At 40.6% G+C, this 25,884-nt stretch overlaps 1 protein-coding gene and 1 non-coding gene across 17 annotated transcripts in view; one reads left to right on the forward strand and one right to left on the reverse strand.

Annotated features, from left to right (window-relative positions):
• The window catches only part of USP13 (ubiquitin specific peptidase 13), a 128,693-nt gene that overhangs the window by 89,522 nt on the left and 13,287 nt on the right, over positions 1–25,884 (reverse strand). For all 16 annotated transcript variants that reach the window (XM_074367386.1, XM_074367388.1, XM_074367457.1 and 13 more), the window contains exons 2-3: positions 14,078–14,203; positions 1,466–1,526 (exon numbers count right to left, since the gene is read on the reverse strand). In XM_074367386.1, the coding sequence (XP_074223487.1) occupies positions 1,466–1,526; positions 14,078–14,203 (187 nt within the window). The remainder of the gene's footprint in view (positions 1–1,465; positions 1,527–14,077; positions 14,204–25,884) is intronic.
• Positions 17,259–17,439, forward strand: LOC123614803 (small nucleolar RNA SNORA81). The gene has a single exon (XR_006722279.1). It is a non-coding gene; the product is annotated as a small nucleolar RNA SNORA81 (small nucleolar RNA).

The raw sequence follows: 25,884 nt of genomic DNA on the forward strand, positions 1-25,884 counted from the left end.
AAATCGAGAGAGAAAGTTAGCAAGTGGGCCCAGCGCAGAGCGACAGAGAATCAAAGCAGGAAGGAAACTCAGCCCCATGACTGTTTCCAATGGCTGTACTTTTCAAATAATTAATGTCTTTTTATTACAGTTTGTTACAGAAAAAAATCAAATACAGATAAGCAAAAAGAAGAAAATAAAAATTACCTCAATCCCACCACCAGGAAAGAGCTACTATTAACAATTTGGAGTATATTTTGCCAAACTCTACCAGACTTTCAGTAATCTATGTACATGTGTATATGTGACACACACACACACACACACACACAAACACACATATACACACACGCACATACATATATGCACACACATACACACATATGTGAGTATATATGTATAGATGAAATCACAATATGCAAACAACTTTGAAATTCCTCTCAAACAATAATCCCAGCAATTTAGGGGTATAAACCTGCTTGTTCAAAAATTAATAAACCACTTCTTCTCTCAGGAAAACCATATCAGAAGCTTAATATGAAATATGATCATGATTACATGATACAGAAACCACTACGAATTTGCATGAGCAAAAAACCTTTTCTTCTGAATGAGGCAGACAGAAAATCACCATCAGGCAAACACCACAGTAATCCCTGTTGCAGGCAAGACCCACTGATGGACGATAAAATTAGCCAGCAAACTTTGAGGAGAAACAAGTATTAGCGTAATCTCAAAGTACCACTCCTGAGATTCTGATTAATTACACTTTAACTTTGCAGTGGAGAAACCCAACAGACACCACCTTCACAAGGGATCAAGGTTAACCTCACCAGTGTGAAGACATCCCAGCTTCATGTGCGCCCTGATATCAGGCACCGTGGAGGGCCCATCACCCCTACAGTATTCTTGCCAAAAATGCATGACCTCAGACTTACCATGAGGAAACACGAGAAACCCAAACTGAGGTACATTCTACAAAATAACTGGCAAGTAGTCTTCAAAAGTGTCATAAAAGTGCCACGATTATTAAAGACAAAAAAAGACTGAGGAACTATCATAGATTAGGATTAAGCAAACATGACAACCAAATGCAACATAGGATCCTGGAACAAAAAGAGGACATTAGTGGAAAACATGGTAAAATCCGAATAATCTGTCGTTTTGCTAATATTAAAAAAAGAAAAAAAGAAAACCTGCCTCTTCATTAAAGGCAGTGGAAAAAAAGAGACCAGAAGCAGAATCACAATTACTCTCCACTCACTATAAAAACAATTGTTTCAAAACACTAACCCAACAAGAGTGCTGAGAGCATCCTTCACCACTGGGTAAACACGAAGTAGAGAAAGATCATCTGGAATTAAATTGGCTCCTCTCATCCTTAAACTGTAGAGCAATAAACAACCTATTATTTAAACCGAACATGCACATGCACACACATACACAGAGAAAATCCGGGCACACTATTGATAACTATTTACATTACCTAAAAAAATCTTGGAATTCCTCCTTTTGGGTAAAGCTCCACCAGATGCCCCTCTTACCTTCTGAAAAGAAAACAAGAGATTGTTAAAATGCAGCCTATGCAACAGACAATGGAGGCATGGGACAGGGGGCACATCTCAGAGTTCCCGGTTTTTATAAGAGGCCAAAAGGAAATATTCAACCTGAACTAGAGATCCCAGGATAAACAGGAACTTGACCCAAGTCCATGAAGGTAGGTAAAGGGCAATGCTACTGTTCCACTGGATTATGTTTTCACCAAATTATCAAGTAAGCACTTCTGGAAAGGGAAGTGAAACCAGGAATCGAGGTGAAGTGGGCACTTCAACTGCAAATCGGCACATGCTCCCAAGAGGCTGGGGTCCATGCCTGAGGTGGGAGCTACTCCGGAGTGATGGTGGTGGCCCCAGGAGGGAGACTCTTGTTCCCCTGCAACCCACCCACCGGACCCCTGTGCTTGGTCCTGGGTGTGCACAACAATTACTGTTGAAAGAGTTCATAATTATTAATAAAGAGTCACTGATGTTCTGGTCATATTAAACCTCAATCTAACCTCCCTAGGCACTTCTGGAGCTCCACCGATCAGCCATGTTTGCCATCCTAAGCTTCATGTATCTTCCATCCCCGGCCCCAGTGCAAGGACATAAACAGCCATCAAGTGGTTATGCAAAAGAGGTCATTCATTCACTCATTCCCCTTCTGATTCACACTAAGAATTTTACTCTCAAATAGCATAATTAAAACGTTTGTCTCAAAAGGCCAAAACCGTATTTCTACACTGCATGTGCCTCCCGTTATTAGAAAAGAGCACGTTTCCAACACGCTGCGGCGTTGGGGTCGAAGCCCGGCCTCTTTTCAAGCAGCCACACCTTATGGCAGCATCGAGGCCTTCCTGCTTCTTTAGTCTCTCCTCCCGTCAATCTTAAGTCTCCTTTCCCACATTTTATCATTTGGCAATAAAGGCGGAGACTCATCTTTGCGATTCTCACAATAAGTTTTTACAGCTTCTAGTACAAGTTTATAGTTCACATCTTAGGAATGTGAAAATTACTGAAGGCTTTAGCTCAAAAACCTGTCTCTCCAAACACTAATGCCACGTTCATGTCACCTTTCTTGGAATCCGCCTCCTCCGACATCGCAGAGCCTCTGTTCCTCTCCCCTCCACTTAACGCCTCAAAAAATGCTGAAATAAAACCTGCACCAATAGCATATTTAACAAGCCACATTTACCAATCCTGGAGGTCACCTGAAATCTCTCTACAGAAGTTTACGGCATCCTTTTAATTGTTCCAACCTCACTGTCCCCTCCGGCCCTGCGTGACAGTGGAGGGAGAAGAGAAGAAAGGAACTGTTGGAACACGCAGCTCTCCTTGACTGTGAGAGTCACATCTGAGACTCGGATTAGATCCACTTCCTTTCAGAAAAGAAAAAAAAAAAAAAAAAAACTACTAGGTCTTCCTTCTGAAGACCATCACCTCTGTGCATGCAACAGTGACCACTAGAAATCAACAGGGTTTGAGAAACTGGAACTCCTCAGTCAGCAGACGTGCCCGTCAGACTCCGTGCGGGAGTTCAGGATGCAGAGTGAATGAAGACACGCTCCATCCACTGAGGAGCTCGCCAGCCTAGTAGGGGAACATGCACACAAAGAGCAGGACAGACTCCGGTGAGTGTTACATGAGGTGAGGATCACATCATAAGAAAGAAATGATAGTTCTTCTGGGGATGGAGGGTTTGGGCAGGGCTGGTGAGGGAGGAAGAGCAGCAGGCCTGGCATACAGCAGCTGCTCAGAGAGTATGTGTTGGTTGGTTGGATGGATGGATGATGACAGATGGACAGGTGGATGGATGGATGGATGATGACAGAGGGACAGGTGGGTGGATGGATGGATGGACAGATGGATATCCTAACCTCAGGGAGTACAACAGGTAAAAGGAGCAGATAGGAGTAGAAGTAGGGTATCCCCCCCCCCCCCCAGAAAAAAACAGCATGTACAAGTGCCTAACATCACAGTGTGTCCAGAAAGAAGTGGTCTGCTGTGTCTGGAGCCCAGAGCTGATGGAGTACGAGGGAGGGATAGAAAGGTTACAGGGGTTAGATCATGGAGAGCCTTGTAATCACACGCAGAAGAGTCTGGACTTCATCCTGCAAAATAGAGAAAGACATCTGGGATTTAAGCTCCAGTGTGCCACCGATGCACAGATGGATGCGTCTGTGAAAAGATCGCTTGGGGTGCAGTGGACAGACTAGGTGGGATTAAAGGCGGCAAGTCTGAAGGAAGATTAGTCGGGAAGGCACAGCACTAGCCCTTTTAAGGGATGAGCACTCACACAACAGTGGGGATGAAGAGGACAAGATGGACATCTGAGCCATTTGGGAGGCCCAGATAACTAGACTTGGTCACCAACCTGCCACAGAATGAAAGCAGATTGCAAAGGATGTCTCGGCCTTGAGAAATCAAGACGAAGAACAACTCGGAGAAAGAGGATAATTCATTCAGTCTGGGCACAATGAGCCTGAAGTACCTATGAGGTGTTTGAGTAGAAGAAGCCAGGCCTGAGTCAGATGGTCAGGTCTCCAGCTCCGGAGAGATACTGATTTGCAAGTCACCAGCTCAGAGACAGCCGCTAAACAAAGGTATGGGTGACACGGATGAGGAAGAGCAGCTTTCAGAGAAAGAAGACAGGATGGTCAAATGGCATCCTAGGAAATGCCAGTATTTAAAGGATAAAGGAATGAAACGATGCCAGTGAAAGGAAGAGAGAAAGGGCAGTCTGCGAGCGGGGAAAGCCAGCAAAGAACGGTGCTAATGAAAGCAGGGGTGGAGCAGTTCCAAAAGGAAAATAAGTTCAAAGACTCAAAAATTCGTGTGAAATCAGAGCTAAAGCATATCCACCAAGTGTGGCAACTAAGAGGTCACTGACAACCTCAGCGGTTTTAGCGGATTCACAGGAAGATGGATCAGACGGCAGTGGTGAACTTAAAGGGAGGTGGAGTGAAGATGAGGAGAACAGAAAAGTTTTAGAGAAGCTTTAATTGATGGATGGGATGACTGAAGGAGGACTCAAGTCAGAGGGACAGTTCTGAGGTGTGCTCTTTCCTAGCGTGGGAGAAAAAAGCCAGAAGAGGGAGGTGTTGGAGATATAAAAGGGAGTGGAGTTAATGAGGCAGGAGAACAGAGAGAACACAGCTTTCTGCAGAGATGGGAGGAAACCAAAGTGGAGCCACTGCAAATGAGTTCCCAGGAGGGGAGGAAGGAGCTCAGGGAGTTCCTGTCCAGCGGTCCCTGTTTTCTCTGGGAAGTACAAGTCCAGTTGTTTTCTGAGAACGATGAGGGAGGTGCAGGTAGGGGCTCGCGGAAAGCACCCAAAGTTTGGAGTGGGAGAGGAAGTAGAGCAGGGTTGCAGGGCAGTGACAGGGCCCAGTGGAAAAGGCAAGGCCAGGAATTTGACACGGTCCCAAACCCCATGGCAGTGCGGGATTCCGAGCCGTGCGTGCGTGGAAGCAGAGGATGATACTGATGTGTGCACGGGCTGGGGTTCTGGAGGACAGCCAGGGAGGCAAGACAAGGGGATGAGGGTCAGTTGAGGGTATCAATAAAAAGAGAATGTTTCAAGTCATGGATCCTGAGAATGAGGCTAAACAGGTCAAAACAGGAACAAATGGGTGAAAGAGCTAACATGAGAGAGGGCTGTGGTCGGAAAGTGAAATGCTTAAAGCGTCAGAGGCAGAGCTAACTGCATTCTCTAATTCTGCCACTAGCTTTGTGACCCTGAGCAAGTTGTTTCAAGCCTCTGGGCCTCAGTTTCATTTTTCCCTCCCAGTTTCCTAAAACGTCATCACTTTCCGCTAAGACAGATGATACAAAATGAACTTCATCAGAATTGCTATGTCCCACCTAACAGGAGTGGTGAATGTAAATCACGTAACATCAGTCCAACGTTAGATTATTTTCAAGCTAATCATTCAGTTTATGACCTATCTGACCTCCTGGCCTTTCTTCCTCCTATTCTCCCCACTGTCCAACTAGGGGATCTCTCCTTTGTCCAGAACTTAAACAGAGAACATATTAGCTAGGCTAGGGTGAGAGAAAGATGAACTTTAAATCAGCATGGACTATTCAGAAGATCCAAGACGGTCTACAAACTATTAGGACTAATGCAAAAGTTGAACAGTATTGCTAAACATAAAATCAATATTTGAAAATTAATAACATCCCCAAACACCATCAATAACCAATTAAAACACCTTAGAGGACAAAAGACAGCAGTAACAATAGTTCTAAAAATTATAGGGTACCCTTAGAAATCTAACAAAATAAAAGCTCCATTATTAAAAATTGCAAGATATTACTGAAGGGCATAAAAGAGACCTGAATCAATAGAGGGGTATGCCATGTTGAACAGTCATTCAATCAGTGTTTATGAAGCACCTGCTATGTGCTGGGCACTGTTAAGTGCTGAGGACACAGAGGTGAACAAAGCAGACAAGAGTTCCTTCCTCATGGAGCTTACACAGTGCTGTGGATTATAGATCACCCTACAAATTCAGTGTTATCATGATCAAAATCTCAACAAGATTTTTTTAACTAGATGAACTGATTCCAAAATCTATATAGAAAAATCAACATCTAAACCCATTAAATTTCTAGGAAAAAATGAACATGGAAGAAGTGCTTCTACTGCTAGATGTCAAGACCTTTGGGAACAGTACAGAGATATTTGTCTAAATAAGAGCAACAGAACAGAACTGAGAGCCCCCAAGCAGACCTAAGTGTGACTGGCAACTTAAAATATTTTTTTTTAATGGCACTATAAACCACTGAGAAAGGACTGTACTACTCTAGTAATACCGAGACAATTAGTTATTAAAAAGGGGGAGGGGGAGGAGCAGAATCCCACATTTGACACAAGTATAAAAGTAGGTTATAGATGAATTAGACCTAAAAGGGGCCAGGTCAAGATAGCAGAACAGAAGGACGTGGAGCTCACCTCCTCCAACAAATAAATCAAAAATACATCTACATGCGGAAAAATTCTCACAGAATACCTGCTGAACGCTGGCAGAAGATCTCATAAAACCAAAATTGCAAGATTATCACATAACCAACAGGACGAACAAAAAAACAAAGGAATTGGGACGGGACCTGCGCCCCTGGGAGGGAACTGCGAAAGAAGAAAGGTTCCCTCTCCCTGGGAAGCCCCTTCACCAGCGGGGATATCAGCCAGGACAGTCAGGGAGATTCAGAGGGTCAGAGGAGAACCCAGCAGCAGGTCTGTGGCAGGCAGAACAGAGCGAGACCAGCACAGAGTCCCAGCCACCTCGCTGCACTCCCCAGCCCTCGGCATATATCTGCTGGTGCACACAAGGGCTGGGTGCTGAAACTCGGGCTTCAGAGAGCAGACTTGGGAAGAGGCCTGGGGTTGGCTGCATGGAGGGGCTGGAGTGTGGTCCAAGGCACAACCAGGGGTGTGCACAAGATGCTGGGGGCCACCACTGAAGCCCCATTGTTAACATGCACACTGAAGGGAGGAGTGGGGCCGCCACGGCAGCCTTATTCTCGGGGTGCTCACAATGCGCAACTCTGCCTCTAAGAGTTTTGGGACCACACAAGTGGAGTGGGTTGCGCACATGCGGAGACAGGGCTGAAATCTGAGCCAATCCCCAAGGGTCACGCAGAAGCAGGGCTGAAATCTAAGTGTCCCAGTGGCTGAGTGATCCACGGATTTACATGCCACAGGCAGCTTTGTAAACTCAGTGCCTGCAGGACATTCAAGCAGACTACTTGTGCTCCTGGGGCCAGTGCGGTCCAGCAGTAGCAGCTGCAGGCTGAAGAAGTAGGGCTGGGGTCTGGGCTAACTCAGTAGACCCACAGTGGATCTGGGTGTGCAACTACGGCAGCCCCACTGCCTGAGCTCAGCGGTTCTGTGCTAATGGATGTGCACTAGTGGCTCTGTGAGCACAGGTGAGCACAGGTTCACAGGTGGCTCTGTGAACACCCAGGCCGACTGCCTGACTACCTATGGTTGAGGCAGGGCTGAGGGCAGTGCCAAAAACAGTGTACTTTGTGAACCCACACACCAGGTGACAGGAGACACCACAGAGTGCCCTTCCCAATGGACGGCCCCTGGGGAGGAATACGCGGTGGCGTGTTTCCCAGCAGCAGTACTCCAGTCCCGCCTATCTCACACCACAGCTCAAAAACGGGTCAGGAGGGCCTCTACTCCAACAACTGGGGAGCAGACCCTGCCCCCGACAGGGCTGTGACACCACAGAGCAAAGAGGATGCCTTGCCCAACATCAAGCGCAGGCTCTCGTCACAACACCAATCATATCCCCTATGGAGGGGATAACAGCCTGCACACACAGTGAAAGGATATATAGCAGGCTTCCATACTAAAAACAGCCCCAACAAAAATATTAGACTCATGCAGGCTACACAGGGACCCTCCTGCATAAAAACAGCCCTTCAAGACCACAGTAGATACCTGTTACTCCTAAATTCATAGTCACTGAACTATAAAGTAAAGAAGCAGAGGAACCACTCTTAATTAAAAAAACAAGAGAAGTCCCCTGAAAAAAGAAAAAAATGAAATATACCTCTCCCGTTTACCAGATCCCATGTTCAAAACAGGGTAATGAAAATTCTGGAGGAATTAAGAAAGGCTATTGACAGAAATGTAGACTACTGTAAAGAGGAACTAGAAACTATAAAGAAGAGCCAATTAAAATTAGAAACCTCACTTGCTGAGACAAAAGACAAAGTAACTAAAGGCAATAAATAACAAACTGCCATTTGCAGCAACATGGGTGAAACTAGAGATTATCATATTAAGTGAAGTAAGTCAGACAAAGAAAGACAAATATCATATGATGTCACTTATACGTGGAATCTAAAAAAAAAAAATTACAAATTTTATTTACAAACCAGAAATAGACTCACAGACATATAAAACAAACTGTGGTTACCAGGGGGGAAAAGGGGGAGGAGGGACAGATTAGGAGGTTTGGATTAATAGATACACTTTACTATATACAAAATAGATAAACTACAAGGACCTACTGTATAGGTAGGGAACTATATTCAATTTCTTATAATGAGCTGTAATGGAAAAGAATCTAAAAAAAATACATATATATGTATGTATATGTATAAGTGAATTGCTTTGCTGTACACCCGAAACTAACATTGTAAATCAACTATACTTCAGTAAAAAATAAGAATTAAATAAAAACAAGGGCCATAAAGAAGGACATATATTATAAACGGATCAATGCAAAAAGATATTGCACTTGTTAACATATAGGCACACAATATAGAAACACATAAATACATAAAACAAATATTAATGGACCTAAAAGATGAAATTGATGAGAATAAAAAAATAGTAGGAGACATTAACACCTCACTCATATTAATGGACAGATCTCCCAGACAGAAAATCAATAAGGCAACAGAGATCCTAAATGATACAATAGAACAGTTAGACTTAATTGATATTTTCAAGACATTACATCCAAAAGAAACAGAATGCAAATTCTTTTCAGGTGCACATGGAACATCCTCTACGATTAACCACATACTAGGACACAAGACAAGTGTTAACAAATTTAAAGAGGCTAGAAATTATTTCAAGCATCTTTTCTGACCACAACAGCATGAAACTAAAAATCAACCACAGAAAGAGAAATGAGGAAAAAATAAATTACATGGAGACTAAACAGTGTGATACTAAGAAACCAATGGGTAAATGATGAAATAAAAGAGGAAATTTTAAAAATACCTTGAGACAAATAACAATGGCAACACAACCATACGAAATCTATGGGATACACCAAAAGCAGTCCTTAGAGGGAACATAGCAATGCAGGTGATACAGGCCTTCCTCAAAAAAAAAAAAAAAAGAAAAAAACTTCAAATAAACAATCCACCATTTAAAAGAGTTAGAAAAAGAAGAACAAATCTCAAGTCAGCAGAAGGAAGGAAATAATAAAGATCAGAGAGGAAATAATAAAATAGAGATTTAAAAAACAAAACAAAACAAAGCAAAAAAAAAAAAAAAAAACCAGTAAAACTAAGAAGTAGTTCTCTGAAAGGATAAACAAAATCCACAAACCTCTAGCCAGGCTAACTAAGAAGAAAACACAGAGGACCCAAAGAAACAAAAGAAGAAATGAAAGCAGAGAAATAATAAACAATACCACAGAAATACAAAAAACTATAAAAGAATACTATGAACAATTACATGCCAACAAATTGGACAACCTAGAAGAAATGAACAAGTTTCTAAAAATGTACAGCCCACCAAAAACTGAATCAAGAAGAAATAGATAATTTGAACAGACCAATAACTAGAAGTAAAATAGAATCCATAATTTAAAAAAAAAAAACTCCCTGCAAATAAAAGTGCAGGACTGGATGGCTTCCTTGGGGAATTCTACCAAACATACAGTGAAGAAATTACATGGATCATTCTCAAACTCTTCCAAAAGACTGCAGAGGGAACACTTTCAAAGTCATTATATGACACCACTATCACACCCTGATACCAAAGTAGACAGACACTACCAAAAAAGAAAATTACAGGCCAGTATCTTTGATGAATATACATGCAAAAATTCTCAATAAAATATTAGCAAACCAAATACAACAACACATTAAAAAGATCATACATTACGATCAAGTTGGATTAATCCAAGAGACACAAGGATGGTTCAACATACACAAATCAATTAATGTGATACACCACATCAACAAAAGAAAGGACAAAAACCACATGATCATCTCAATAGATAAGAAAAAGCATTTGATAAATTCAACATCCATTGATGATAAAAACTCTTACCAAAGTAGGTACAAAGGGAACGTATCTCAACATAATAAAAGCTATTTATGACAAACCCACAGCCAACATAATACTCAATGGTGAAAAGCAGAAAGCCTGCCCACTAAAATCTGGAACAAGACAAGGATGCCCACTCTTACCACTTCTATTCAACATAATATTGGAAGTCTTAACCACAGCAATCAGATAATAAAAAGAAATAAAAGGGATACAAATTAGAAGAGAAGAGGTAAAATTATCATTATATGCAGATAATATAATACTATATAGAGAACCCTAAAGACTACACACAAAAGCTACTAGAGCTGAGAAATGAATTCAGCAAGGTAGCAGGACACAATATTAACTTACAGAAATCTGTTCCATTTTTTTACACTAACAATGAAATATCAGAAGGGAAAGTTAAAAAAAAATCCTTTTAAAATCTCATCAAAAAAAAGAAAATACTAAGGATTAAACCTGACCAAGGAGATGAAAGACTTATATGCTGAGAACTATAAAACACTGATAAAGGAAACTGAAGGTGATGCAAAGAAATGGAAAAATACTCCATACTCTTGGACTGGAAAAATTATTGTTAAAATGGCCACACTACCCAAAGCAATCTACAGATTTAGTATGATCCTATCAAATTACCCAGGACATTTTTCACAGAACTAGAACAAATAATCCTAAAACTTATATGGAACCACAAAAGACCCAGAATTGCCAAAGCAATTCTGAAGAAAAAAAACAAAGCTGGAGGCATAGTTCTCCCAGACTTCGGACAATACTATAAAGCTACAATAATCAAAACAGTGTGATATTGGCACAGAAACATACATATTCATCAATGGAACAGAATAGAGAGCCTAGAAATAAACTCACTCACCTATGGTCCATTAATCTTTAACAAAGGAGGCAAGAATATACAATAGAGAAAAGACAAGTCTCTTCAGCAGGTCGTGTTGGGTAAGCTGGACAGCCACATGTAAATCAATGAAGTTAGAACGCTCCCTCATACTACAGACAAAAATAAGCTCAAACTGGCTTAAAGACTTAAATATAAGACATGACACCATAAAACTCCTAGAAGAAAACATAGTCAAAACATTCTCTGACATAAATCACAGCAACATATTCTTAGGTGAGTCTCTCAAGGCAATAGAAATAAAAGCAAAAATAAACAAATGGGACCTAATAAAACTTATAAGCTTTTGCACAGCAAAGGAAACCATAAACAAAACAGAAAGACAACCTATGGACTGGGAGAAAATATTTGCAAATGATGAGACTGACAAGGGCTTAATTTCCAAAATATACAAATAGCTCATACAGCTCAATAACAAAAAAATCAAACAACTCCATCAAAAAAATGTGCAGAAGACCTAACTAGATATTTCTCCAATAAAGACATACAGATGGCCAATAAGGACATGAAAAGATGCTCAACTTCGCTAATTAAAGAGAAATGCAAATCAAAACTACAGTGAGGTACCACCTCACACCAGTCAGAATGGCCATCATTAAAAAGTCTACAAATTACAAATGCCAGAGAGGGTGTGGAGAAAAAGGAACCTTCCTACACTGTTGGTAGAAATGTAAATTGGTGTAGCCACTATGGAGAACAGTATGGAGTTTTTTTTTTAAACTAAAAATAAAGGTGACATATGATCCATCAATCCCACTCCTGGGCACGTATCTAGAAATGATGAAAACTCTAATTCAAAAAGATACGTGCACCCCAATGTTTGTAGCAGCATTGCTTACACTAGTCAAGACATGGAAGCAACCTAAATGTCCATCAACAGATGACTGGGTAAAGAAGATGTGGTGTATTTATATACAATGGGACATTACTCAGCTACAAAAAAGAATGAGATAATGCCATCTGTAGCAACATGAATGGACTAGAGACTATCATACTAAGTGAAATAAGCCAGAAAGAGAAAAACAAATACCACAGGGTATCACTTACAGGTGAAATCTAAAATATGACACAAAAGAACTTATTTATGAAACAGAAACAGACTCACAGACATGGAAAATAAACGTACAGTTACCAAAGGGGAAAGAGGGTGGGAATGGATAAATTAGGAGTTTGGGATTAGCAGATATAAACTACTATATATAAAACTGATAAACAACAAGGTCCTACTGTACAGCACAGGGAACTATATTCAATATTCTGTAATAAACCAGAATGGAAAAGCTATATATGTATATGTATAAAGCTATATATGTAAAGTTATATATGTATAACTGAGCCATTTTGCTGTACACTAGAAACTAACACAACATTGTAAATCAACTATACTTCAATTTTAAAAAGACCTAAAATATTAAAACATTCACTGTCTGTCTGTCTGTCTGTCTGTCTGTCTGTGTCTCTCTCACATTCACACACACATACACACGCGTGTGCACGCACTTCTGGAAAAAAAATTAGAAGAAATATCTTTATGACCTTCAGTTGGAAACAATTTCTTAGACAAGATACAAAAAGTACAAATCATAAAAGTTTAACAAATTAACTACATCAAAATTTGAAACTTCTGTTCTACAAATTAATTCATAAACAAAGTAAAAAGACAAGTCACAAACAGTAAGAAAACTTGTATGTAACAGACAAATTTTTGGTATCCAGAATGTAAAAAGAGCTAATCAGAAAAAGATAAACCCAGAAAGAAATAGGCCAAAAATATAAATAAGCAAGTCAGAAAACAAAAAATAAGAATGGCCAATAAACATACGAAATCTCCTCAAGGAAATGCCAAATGTTTAGATGCCACTTCAACAATCATTAGATTGGCAAAAATCAAGTCTGATCAAGTGTTGGTGAGGGTGTGGGGCAACATACTCATAATCACTGCAGATTGACATATAAACTGGTGCAACCACTCTGGGGAGGGACTTGGCAATATCTAGGAAAAATGAAGATAAGCACACTCCTGAGCTGATATTTCCACTTGTAGGTGTATTTCTGAAAGAAATCTTGTACATGTTTCCCCAGGAGAAATGTATAAAAATGTTATTCAATACGTTGTTTGTAGAAGCAAAAGAAATGGAAACAATCTAAATGAATAGAAGAACAGATGACAAGGTGGAACACCAAACAACTACTGAAATGAATTAAATACATCCAGATGCACTGCAGCATGGATAGATTCTGCTGCAGGGGAAAGCTCCACGGAGAATTAGAGGTAGCAACATGATGCTTATCGACATCTTTAAAACACATGAAGCCATACTACACACTGTTCATGAATACCCATATAGCTACATAAAATATAATGGCATGCACGGGAATGAGAAACAACGAATTCACAACAGCGGTTACTTCTGCAGAGGGAGGGGACCAAAAGGGACTTGAACTTTTAGGAAAGCTCTTTCTCTGGCTTAAAAAAAAGAAGCAGAACATGAAGCAAAAATATCCAAATGTTTTTTGTTTCTGATTTTTGTATCCATGAGTGTTTCTGGCATTATTTTCTATACTTTCAGACTTGATTTTTTTTTTTTCAATCAGCCAATCCATGTCTTTCTGAACAATTCTAATCCGAAGTTTAGAGGAAGAGAAATATAAAACTGGCTAAGATAACGTTTGGGAAACCTATGAATCTCTGCCAACAGTGCTATCTTTCTTTCCCATCATCCAAGAGAATGAGAAGTTATGTGGGCATAGTAAAATCTCCATGGGATGAAACCCACCCACTAAGACCACATTACAGGGAAGGTGTCAAGGCCAGTTCTCCCAAAGCGTGTACCTCACCTCTCGCACATGTCTTTTCAGGTGCATGTAGACACTCTGTCCAGTTTTCCGAAAATGTCTTTCCACGTGTTCCCTTCCAAAGGCCAAAAATGTATTCATGCATACATAGAGTCCACCTTCAGAATTCTAGAAGAAAGAGACACATTACAACATTAGTCAAGCAGTCTATATGCAGAAAAAGGAAAGGGGAAGGAAGGCAAACGATGACAAACAATGAAAACAAAGTCTAGCAAAAGGCCACCTGGCCGTGGTAGTCATCTACGGTGACCTCTAAAAGCTCACAGCCACCCAGCAGCAGCTCCTACCCAACCTGGGGTTCCAAGTGCTCCCAGCCAGCTGAGCACAGTCTCACAGGCAGGGAGCTCCTCAGAGAGCCTGGGAAATAAACATGCCTGTCTGACTTTCTAAACTAGGGTAACGGACGATCAGAGATAGAAGAAAGTTGGCAAATGATCCAGCAACCATCACTGCAATGGTTCATCACCAGTCTTCCTCCTTGGTCAGTGAAAATCTCCAGGAACATAAAGTTTTATACCCTTTTCACAGGATAGGATGCTTCAAAGATATTATTCCCTTCCTTTGGTGATGCATGGTATCTGATGGTACCCATTAAATAAATAATAACAATTCAATAAATAAATAATAATGTAATAAGTAAGTAATAAAGGACGGAGTCCTCACCTTATTGCATGCCTGATGTGTGCCAGGGGCTTTGCATGTACTATTTCTAGTCCCAACAATACTGCACGCTGCTTAGTATGATTCCCTTTGTGCAGTTTAAAAAAAACGAAGGATAAGTCACTTGTCCATGTTCACATAGCTTGGAAGTGTCAGAGTTAAATTTGAATCTATTTCTCTTTTATCTCTCTATGCCACATTTCAAATATTATTAATTATAGACATACTTGAACAGTCAAGGACAGTGTTCACATTTTAGACACTTGATTTTCTATCCCAGTTTCATCTCTCCTTTTCTCTCACTTTGCTTAATGTGCTTCTCTGTAAACTTAGCCTATAAAATCAGCCATCCTTTCCTCAGCAGAAATAGATTTTTATTATGCTACTAGTCTTACCCTTCCAAATAATTTTTTAAAAATCAAGAATTTTAAACGCCTGTCAGAATTGCCAACAAACACCTACCAAAAATCCTTACATTGAATTTTAGAAGAGCACAAACTACAATATCAAAACAGACACTGATGCTCATTGCAAATATATGAAAAATAATTTTAAGGTTCCAATACCTCAAGATTGTTTATTTTTTTAATTTCTAATAAAGTTTTCCAACACTGTAGCTATGGTTTATAAGCCAGACATAAAGGACTCTTGTCACAACAAGAACATTATGACAGCATTAGCACAAACGTGTGCTTATTATTACAGCATTTACATTGCATAAGGCAAGAAAAAGGCACAATGATCACAAAGAAAGAAAGAAAATGGTCTCAATTTGCTGATGACATTATAGTCTATACAGAAAATCCTAAGGAATCTACAAACTACTAAAATAACAACTAGTAAAACTAATAAAGAATTTAATTTGGCCAGGTCATGGAATACAGGTCAATAGATAAAAAATCAATTTCAATTTTATACACTGGCAATACTTACAAATGAAATTTTTAAAACTTGACTATAACATACCATCCAAAAAAACTCAGTATTATACATCTTATGCTTCTGGTTAGCTTTTTTCCTTTAAATGAGATCATTGGACTAAAATTAGAAAATTTCTTCAACTAGAGGTAACACATTGCATTCACCTGATCCATAGATCAGGTAAATATTTTCAAAAGTTTTTTTTAATAAACATATTCTTTTGCATAGTCATAATCCTTAAGGAAAAAAATATTGCATCATTATAATTGTCAGTTATTCATTAAGCCCATTAAATTGAGCTTAAAAAAAAAATCACTTCCATTCTCTTCCAAGAAAATGTATTTGGATCAAAAGGAATTCAAACCAGAAGATATACTGGAGGAAATGAGATTTGTAACCCAAGGTCCTAAACTGCCACTAATTAGCCCTGTGGCCTAAACAGGTTTGTCATACGGTCTCTGAGCTTCAGTGTTTTTCCTCAACAAACATGGCTGAACCAATCATTCTTACCTCACAGGGTTTCATGATGTTCAAAGGGGATGACACGCCCTCTGTACTATAAAGTAGTACATAAACATCAATAATTATTTATTGTGAGCTAAAAGTTCTGTGTGCTATCTCCTATTATCTCAATTATTTTATAATTGAGCGGGAATTAAGCAGAAGCAGGGAAAAAGCAGAAGGAACAAAAAAAGCGAGTCTGACAGCCACACAGCCTGCGAATAACAAATATTAACCTGTCAGAAAAAATGTATTAGGCAGCTAATGGGTGAACCAAGAAGTTAGCAAGCTAAGAAAAATGTTCAAACAGAGCATTCTTCTGAAGAAAAATATAGATTAGCTATATAATGCAAGAGTAATCTCTAAAATAATTATACAGTCTTTGCTATTTCATTGCCAAGAGTCTTTGACTTATTAGAGATCTTGATAAAAATCTGACATGCCAAACTTTCAATCTCAAATTTCTGGAGTCACTTGATATTGTCACAAAGAGAAAAACGCTTTGGCACTCACAGACAACCCCGCATAGGGAAGGATCCTACTACAAACATCCACGGGCATCTTCCATCCAGCACACGGGCTGGCCTCTAAAGCAGCACATGCCTCTCACCAGAGGCTCTGAGATGAAGGCACTGTCCAGGGCACTTGCCAGTAATTCTGAAAACTCAAGACACACTGAGACAGAAAACCCTTTAAAAGCTAACCATACAGAACACCCCCCAAGTCTAATGATCTACACTTTCTTCCCTCTTGCCTCATTAATGTCTAAATGCTGGTCCTATAAGACAATTTCTTTCACATACAAAATCAATACTCCATGCCATGTGCTCTGAACAGCTTCTCTTACTAATGTTGAGAAGTCTGTGCTGACAAATCTCCCCCAAATTCCTTTGCGACCAAAGCACACAGAATGGATTATAGCTTGGGATCAATCAGAGCTAATTGACTCTTAAGTTTTCAAACCTTCAACCTCATCCTCTCATTGACCACCCACACCCCCACTAAGATCTCTGCCCCTAGAAAGCACTCCAAAGCAGTTCCCTTCGTGTGACCAAAAGTGCAGCCAAGGAAATGAGGCAGGACGTTCTTGTTTAAGCACCGTGCTGAAACTGCACAAACTAGGGCCACATCTTGGACTTCGTAGTAATGCTGGCAGAGTACACACAAGAAGAAGAGTAATTATACTTGACTGTAAAGACTGGGATGGCCCACCTCTGTCTTAATGTCCGGTGTCCATTGTTTTAAGGTTTGATGTGCTGTGTCTTTACAAAAAAGATAAAAATTAAAGAAAAAATTTTTTAAAAATAAATCAGGCAGGTTAGAGAACTGTACCAACTGACAGTGAAATGCAACTCAAAGAGTAAGAGGGCAGAACACAAAACAATACTTTTTTCAAGTAGTAGTAGTAGAGTGCTTTATTAAATTAAAATAGACTACAAATGCAATTCACATATATTGGACTAATTTTTTTTAAATAAATGGTAGCATAATAATGGAGATTCCAAAAATATATTCATTCTATGATCACTGCTGCCGTAAGTAAACCACAAGATATACAGAAATGGGGGTGGGAGGAAGAAATCAGTAATAAAAGTTACTGGGACAGTAGGACATCAGCATAGAAGAAAATTAACCTAAGATGACACACATCTTATACCAAACACTATAATAAGGTCCAGATAGATCAGCACTTCAAAAACTGGAAAAGAGCAGAATAGCATATTTATCCTACTTGGGAAGAGGAAAATAATTTCTGGCCAAGAAAACATGGGATATCAAAAGAGATGGAGTACTTGAGGATAAAAATGTAAACACTAGTGAGCACGTTTTACGTTACAAAATGTAATGAAACAAACAGAAAACCAACAATAACAGAATGGGGAAAGATACAGCAATAACAAAGAAAAGCTTATTTCCAAACTACGTAAAAATTTGATAAAGTTATAGGATGTCAACATTCAGGTTCAAGTTGGTAAGAGTTTGTCGGCATTTTTAAAGAGCTTTTAGTTTCAGCCGTAAGAAAATATTAAAATCGAATCATCATATCTTCACCACCACCTGAAGTAAGCACATTAAAGCAATCTCAAGGCAGTTATATGTCTACTGAACTAGCAAAAAGTATGGAAACTACACAGCCTGAAGCCACAGAGGAAACGTGTACATCCACCCCCACAAGAGAAATCAGTTCCGCCCTTCTCGAGAGCAAGGAAACTGTGGCCTTCAACACAGTATCGCTCCTTTGGGTCTGACTTCAGAAACCCAACAGTAAGAGAGAAAAATAAAAATTATTTTTATAAAAATATTCACAGATATTAAAAAATTTTCTCCTAGAAGAAATAAAAGCAAGAATAAACAAATGGGACCTAATGAAACTTACAAGCTTCTGCACAGCAAAGGAAACCAGAAATAAAACAAGAAGAAAACCTACGGAATGGGAGAAAATTTTTGCAAGTGAAACCGACAAAGGCTTGATCTCCAGAATATATAAGCAGCTCATACGACTCAATAAGAAAAAAATAAACAACCCAATCCAAAAATGGGCAGAAGACCTAAACAAGCAATTCTCCAAGGAAGACATACAAATGATCAAAAGCACATGAAAAAATGCTCAATATCACTAATTATCAGAGAAATGCAAATCAAAACTACAATGAGGTATCACCTCACACCAGTCAGAATGGCCGTCATTCAAAAATCCACAAATGACAAATGCCAGAGAGGCTGTGGAGAAAGGGGAACCCTCCTACACTGCTGGTGGGAATGCAGTTTGGTGCAGCCACTATGGAAAACAGTGTGGAGATTCCTCAAAAGACTAGGAATAGACTTACCATATGACCCAGGAATCCCACTCCTGGGCTTGTATCCAGAAGGAAATCTACTTCAGGATGACACCTGCACCCCAATGTTCATAGCAGCACTATTTACAATAGCCAAAACATGGAAACAGCCTAAATGTCCATCAACAGGTGACTGGATAAAGAAGAAGTGGTATATTTATACAATGGAATACTACTCAGCCATAAAAACCGACAACATAATGCCATTTGCAGCAACATGGATGCTCCTGGAGAATGTCATTCTAAGTGAAGTAAGCCAGAAAGAGAAAGAAAAATACCATATGAGATCGCTCATATGTGGAATCTAAAAAACAAAAACAAACAAACAAACAAAAACAAAGCATAAATAAAGGACAGAAATAGACTCACAGACAGAGAATACAGACTTGTGGTTACCAGGGGGGTGGAGGGTGGGAAGGGATAGACTGGGATTTCAAAATTGTAGAATAGACTACACTGTATAGCACAGGGAAATATACACAAAATGTTATGATAACTCACAGAGAAAAAAATGTGACAATGAGTGTGTATATGTCCATGAATAACTGAAAAATTGTGCTGAACACTGGAATTTGACACAACATTATAAAATGATTATAAATCAATAAAAAATGTTAAAAAAAAAATTCACAGATAAACTATTAATAATTGGAAAAAGTAGCAAAGGCCCCAAATAGAGGAGCTAAGAATATATGACACAACAAAATACTGTAACATCATTTAAAATGACAAATTTATGACTTGAGTGTAATGTGTGTAGATAATATGTATAGAGCTGTGTAGAATGTGCATAGAAAAATAAAGTTCATGAAAAAAAGACACATGCCAATGACAAGAAAGAAGAGGAAGAGGGGAAGGGAAGTTGTATACTGAAGAAAACCTGAGATGAAACTGGAACAGATCAATGGTTTTATATTTACTTAAGTTCTTGACTTGGGGGCCCTCAGCCTCACCTCCCATTACCTTCGTGCTTGATCTAGAGTGGCGTTTCTCAAACTACCAAGTCCTCCTGAAGGACCAGGTTTGGTTTTGTTATGTGTTTCATTTCACTTCTATTCATTAAGGAAAGATATGTGGTCCCGCTGCACGTAGCTAGTTCTCCAGCCAGGTGTGAAGTTATATATGTAAGCAACACAAAACCCATATGGATCTATATCCTGTTCAAACAAACTAATCTGCTCCTGCGCCTGGATGTGGCTGCAATGTCAAGTTGCCATAGAAATTTCTAACACTTACTCTCAAAGTTTGTACTTATCTCTTGGCACCAGTCAGCTGACCACACTTCCAGGAGCACTGGTCTAGAGCTGGGTGAACTGTCCAACTCTGAGTGTCTCACTGCCAAGAAAGTATCCCTTCAAGGACCTTTGGGGACACCAGGCAGGGCCTTAAGCCGTCAGAGCAGCCCACATCAAAACTGGCTGCACATACCACCGTCTGCGCATTTGCAGATGCTCCCCAGGTCCCACACCCGTCCACCTGTCCACTCTGCCAGCCTCTGTCCATGACCAATTCCCACATCCCTCTGCTTGGTCCCCTGTGCTGACAGTCCTTAACCCCATATCCACTTTCATTTCACAGTGATTAGCATATTGCTCAATAAAATCTGTAGCTGTGAGAAACCCATGCTTCCTTCACTGGGGGCCACTACATTCAGAAGCTGAACCACGCATCCCTTGGCTCCTTGAGGGCAGGAAAATCACACTCATCACTGAACTGCAAAACCAGTACCTGAGCAGCACAGTGCAGGACTGAACAAACGTTTATGGAAGGAATGGTAAGTTTTACATAGTTATTTGTGATTCATTTACATAGTTTAGTCTCTCAAACTGGTCCTCAGTGCCCTTCTGATCTGGATTTAAAATACTTCGTAGCACAGGCTCCACTTCAAGTCTTTGGCATAACCAAACAATGGGGTTCATCAAAAGAAAACCGATGGCCACGCACAGAGAAACAGCCTGAGGCACCAGCAGGAATACTAGCTTCTCAGGTGCGTTTGGCTAAAGTCAGGCTCTAAGCAGCACGACACCAGAACTCCTGCCTTCCAGAATCAGGCCAGCCTCACACGGGTCTTTAGGACAGCGGTGCCATCTCCACACCCCATCCCACCTTGGACCCCATCTGGCTCCTGCTTCCAGAGATCCCCAGCCCAGAATAGCCGATGTGTGCTTCTCTGCATGCTCTTAGCAAAGTAAGATTCTAATTATCATTTACAGGATGCATTGAGCAGAAACTTGACCAAGAGGCAAGACTTGATTTAGAAACCTGAAATTACAAGGAAGTCAAGAAATACCATACAGGGCACCTCCAAGGCTCTATAATGATTTCCTCTGACGACCACTCCCACCCCACCATCAAACCCTAAGAGAGAAGAGCAGCGTCAGAAGCCCCTGCATTGTTTAAACTTGCTCTTCAGTGCATCTGAATATAGATACGAGCGCTACAGAGCCATTCATTTATTGCTTTATGTTGTAGGACCCTGCGTACGATTTAGAAATAACATCAAGGACAAAGTCACCTCTTTGTACACTGCCTGCCATTTAAAAGAATCAAAACAGTGGCAAATATAAAGGTCAAGGTTATAACATGTTTCAGAAGGGCAAGTGAATAGTCACTTTAAATAAAAATACACCACATTGTCAATCGGTAGGTGTTCAAAGAACTTCGTTTACGCTGGGGTGTTCTTGGAGACCAGCCCCCGCTGGAGGACAGGAAGGGAGAGTGAGCCTGTGCCGCCACGCACTCAGGAAGGAGCGTCGCCACGTAACACTTGTTTGTGTAACTACAGGACCGTGTGGAAAACAAGCGGTCATTGCCTCAAAGAGAAACATGATGTAGGGAGACAGAGTCACAGCAAACCCTCGTCCAGGACAAATTACCTACTAACACGAGCTAAGACTGACTCACATTTGTGCACCAGGGAGACAAAAAGGACTAGAACACAGTATTTTCTAGAACGTTGATTATTTAAAGAAAAGAAATGAACTAAACTGTTTGTAATGGTGAAAAGAAATAACCAGCATGCTAAAGAACAGATCTGCTTAGTAATTCATGGTACATCCATGAAACATAACCCTCTTCAGCCATTAAAAACTGACTTGAGTTGAGTATTTACTGATAGGAAAAGCCGTACATGGTATTCTTGGGTGAAGAAAGGAAGTAACAAAAGTGTGTGTGTGTGTGTGTGTGTGTGTTGTAATATACACAGCACACACGCTTCGTGGCATAGGATGTCATACCAGCACAGAGAAATGTGGGATTTTTTTTCTTCACATAATCTTTTGGCATTGTCTAATTTATTTTTCAGGAACATGGATTCACTTACTTTTTAATAATAAAAACAATATTTTTCTTAACTGAAAATATTTAGAATCAAAAAATGTGCATGGACTAGAGTAGGCATTCGTTCAAATGTCCCCTTTTCTTAAACTAAGCTTTCCTTAGGCTTTTGCAACCCAACTTCACAGCTTTAAGGGGCTGTATATTCTCGCTACTCAAAGTAAAAGTGCAGTTTGTAATAACTAAGAGATCATCTCGAAATGAGTAGCCAAGGAAACGCGGGAACACACAAGTAAAAGAGAGGTGATGTGGGAGGCAGACAAGAATGTGATTACAGCTGAGAAAAATGAAACTAATCAAGGACACCGTACTCCAGTTGGATGCCATCCAAGTTTACAAAAGGGGATGGTCTGTGCGGAGTCTGGAAAAGAAGTTGTGAGAGAGAATGAGGCTGTGATGTCTTCTCCGAGGGCAAGAGAAGTGGGGGGCGGGTGGAGATATGGGGCAGGAGGAGTTTACTCAGCAGAGAGACAAGCAGGCCTGCTGTCCTGATAACATTTACATCCTATCTAGGAGAGAGAGAAAATAAACAGAAGGAGACATACAAGACAATTTCCAGCAGAAAGAAGAGTGATAGAGGAGCCTGAGGATGGAGACAGGAGAGCTGGGGTCTTGACACAGCACGGTGGGGATGGGGCATGGGGTGGGGGTGGGTCTCTGGGAGGGAGAGACCTCAGGATGAGGGGCCAGGCAAGCACAGTGGGAAGAGCGCCCTCTCTAGACGGAAAAGCACGTGCAGAGGCCACAGCTCCAAGAAAAGCTTGGCTATGCCCTCAAAGAACCGAAAGAAAGTCAGGGTGCTGGAGTCAAGGGACCGTGAGGAGAGGTCCGCAGAGGCCAGCAGAGTCAGCCTCACGGGCACGAGAGGAACAGGATACAAAAACCATGAGAGGGTTCCCAAGTCAGAAGCGCCACAACCTGATCTACATTTTTAAAGATCACTGTGTACGGGGAGAGGATCCAAAGAACACATGGTCACAAGGCTACTGTATAGTCTGGACCAGGGCTGTCCAATACAGTGGCCACTAGCCACATGTGCATATTTCAATCTAAATTAATTTAAATTAGGTTAAATAAAAAATTCAGTTTCTTGACCGCACTGGCCACATTTCAAGTGTTCAATAGTCACACTTGGCTGGGGGTTACCATATTGGACAGTGCACCGCATGGTTCATACAAACAGCCCTGTCTACCCAGGGCAAGATGGTGGCTCAGCCTGTGGGCGTGGCAGAAGGAAGAAGGGAGGGGCTCGTGGTAGACATGGGGAAACTGGGGCAGACTCAGGATATAACTTTAGGATACAGCCCTTCAGCATCGAAAACAGAACTGATGTAGAGGTGTGTGAAAATGGGAGGAATCGAGGTCAACTCCTCCCTGTTTTGACTCATTACTTCATAAGACTACCCATCTCTCTCTGCTTAACTCTTGCTTTCATCAAGCAACCATCTGCCTATTAATTCAGCCTCCCGGGAACTTCCATATCTGAGCGGCACATATGAATATTCCAATGACCAGAGCACAGATTCCCAGTACAATCTGGCTTCTAGAGCAAAACAAACAGACCACAGTTTTAAAATACAAAATTTAAGTACACGCAGATGGCAAGCAAAAGTACAATAAAGTAAAACAACGTTTCAGATCAAGTGCAGCAAGCATTCAACCCACAGAAAAGGGAAATATGATGGAGAAAAAGCACTATCAAAAAAATACGAGGGGGGAAAGGTATAGTTCAAGTGGTAGAGCACATGCTTAGTATGCGCAAGGTCCTGGTACCTCTATTAAAAAAAAAATTTGAAGAAATCTAATTAACTCCCCCTGCCCCGCCAAAAATCATATATAATCAGTCATAATTCTAGTAACTGTAAACAAGTCTCTTTATCAATTACAGGTGTTTAACCATGTCTTTTTAAGTCTTGCCATTTATGGACAGTTAAACTGATGTTACAAAGGTGCTTCATCTTTAAAAAAATTCATTGGAAGTCCATGGAAACAGTGGGTAAAAATCACTTACACCACCATCTCATCTAAGCCAAGAACATAAAATACTACGGGACTTAACTATACTAATAGATCTTAGTCCCCACACTATGTTCATAATTTATCTCTTCCATGGATCCAGATGACTGCTTCCTTGTTAAAATTCATCTGCTCTCAAATCTCTTATTGCACCTTCAGGATATATCTGGGTATGTGGCACTCCTCAAAATGAGGGCCCAAAGACAAGTGTACCCCAGTGTACTTCTCTTTACATCGATAATACGTGGCAGGGGGAAACCTGTGCATTAAGACATTTGGTCTCATTTACAGTTAATAGTCATAATCCTACTCTTCCTCTTTAAACTTTTTATCTTTAACCTCTTGGTAAAGTTTGTGTCTTCCAGGTTACAACAGTCCCACATCAGAAGACGGCTATGCAAGGATTCCAGCCCATACCACCCTCTGATGCAAAAACAAAAGACTGTCGTGCACCTGGGGCCCCTAGATTAGGTGTTCAGAGATTTTTACTCCCTGATAGGGAGGGTCCATGTCCCTACTCAGCCCAGAAGTAGTTTTGGAAGACAGACAGTCGCCCCTCTGCACCCCCAAAAGATTATGGGAGTAAAATCTCTGAGGGGGGAATGAGACAGGAAGGAACGGGGCAGGGCACAGGCATTCAAGGAATAATGCAGCAATTAACACCAAAATGGTGGAAAATTCAACCCCCTAGTAGGCCTTGAGGCCCAAGATGGAGGGAGGTTCGACTTCCAGTAGACCTTGAGCTTCATTATATGTTCATTGTAACATTAACACGGTAAATGACACTCCCACAGGCACCATGACAGCTTCAAGGCTGACCAAAAACGTCAGAGTGGGTGGTGGCTCAACTCCTGGGAATCCCAACCCTTTCCCTGAAGTAGTTGGAATAATCTTCCCACTTGTTAGCATTTGAAGTTAGCAAGCCCATAAAAACTAGCAACACCGCCCTGAAGGCCTCTCTTGCTCCCTCATCTTCAGAGAAGGCCCACACTCTGTCTATGGAATGTGTATCTACTTTTACTTTAACCTGAGCACCCACCCCCACACCTCGTGGCCTTTCTCTCACCTTCTGAAACAGCCTGCACTCTATGTAGTATGTATCTCTCTAAATAAGTCTATCTTTACTCAAAAAAAAAAAAAAAATCATGATCATGAGGAAAAGACTCAAACAGTTCACTAGTAGAACAGAACTACCAGAATACAGTAGTTGCAAAATGCAAAAACTTGTTTTCAACAGCAAATCCACTGAAATAAATTTGTCCCTATTAGCTAAGTAGGAAAAAAAATGCATATAATCCCAAGAGATAGCTCAACATTGATAAATCATGCTTGTGGCCATGAAATGTTAAGGAAAAATAGAAATGTCAATGCAGTAATGATTCTTCCAGTTTGCTCTGACTTGCATGTTCTCTCTGCAGAGAACTCCTATTCTCTCTGCAGAGAACTCCTACACCTCGGAGCTGCATGGCTAAAGGCACAGTCCGAGCAGCTTTTGACACATTATAAATGTATTGTTCC

This window comes from Camelus bactrianus, chromosome 1 (assembly GCF_048773025.1).
Source record: "Camelus bactrianus isolate YW-2024 breed Bactrian camel chromosome 1, ASM4877302v1, whole genome shotgun sequence".
Classification (NCBI taxonomy): domain Eukaryota; kingdom Metazoa; phylum Chordata; class Mammalia; order Artiodactyla; family Camelidae; genus Camelus; species Camelus bactrianus.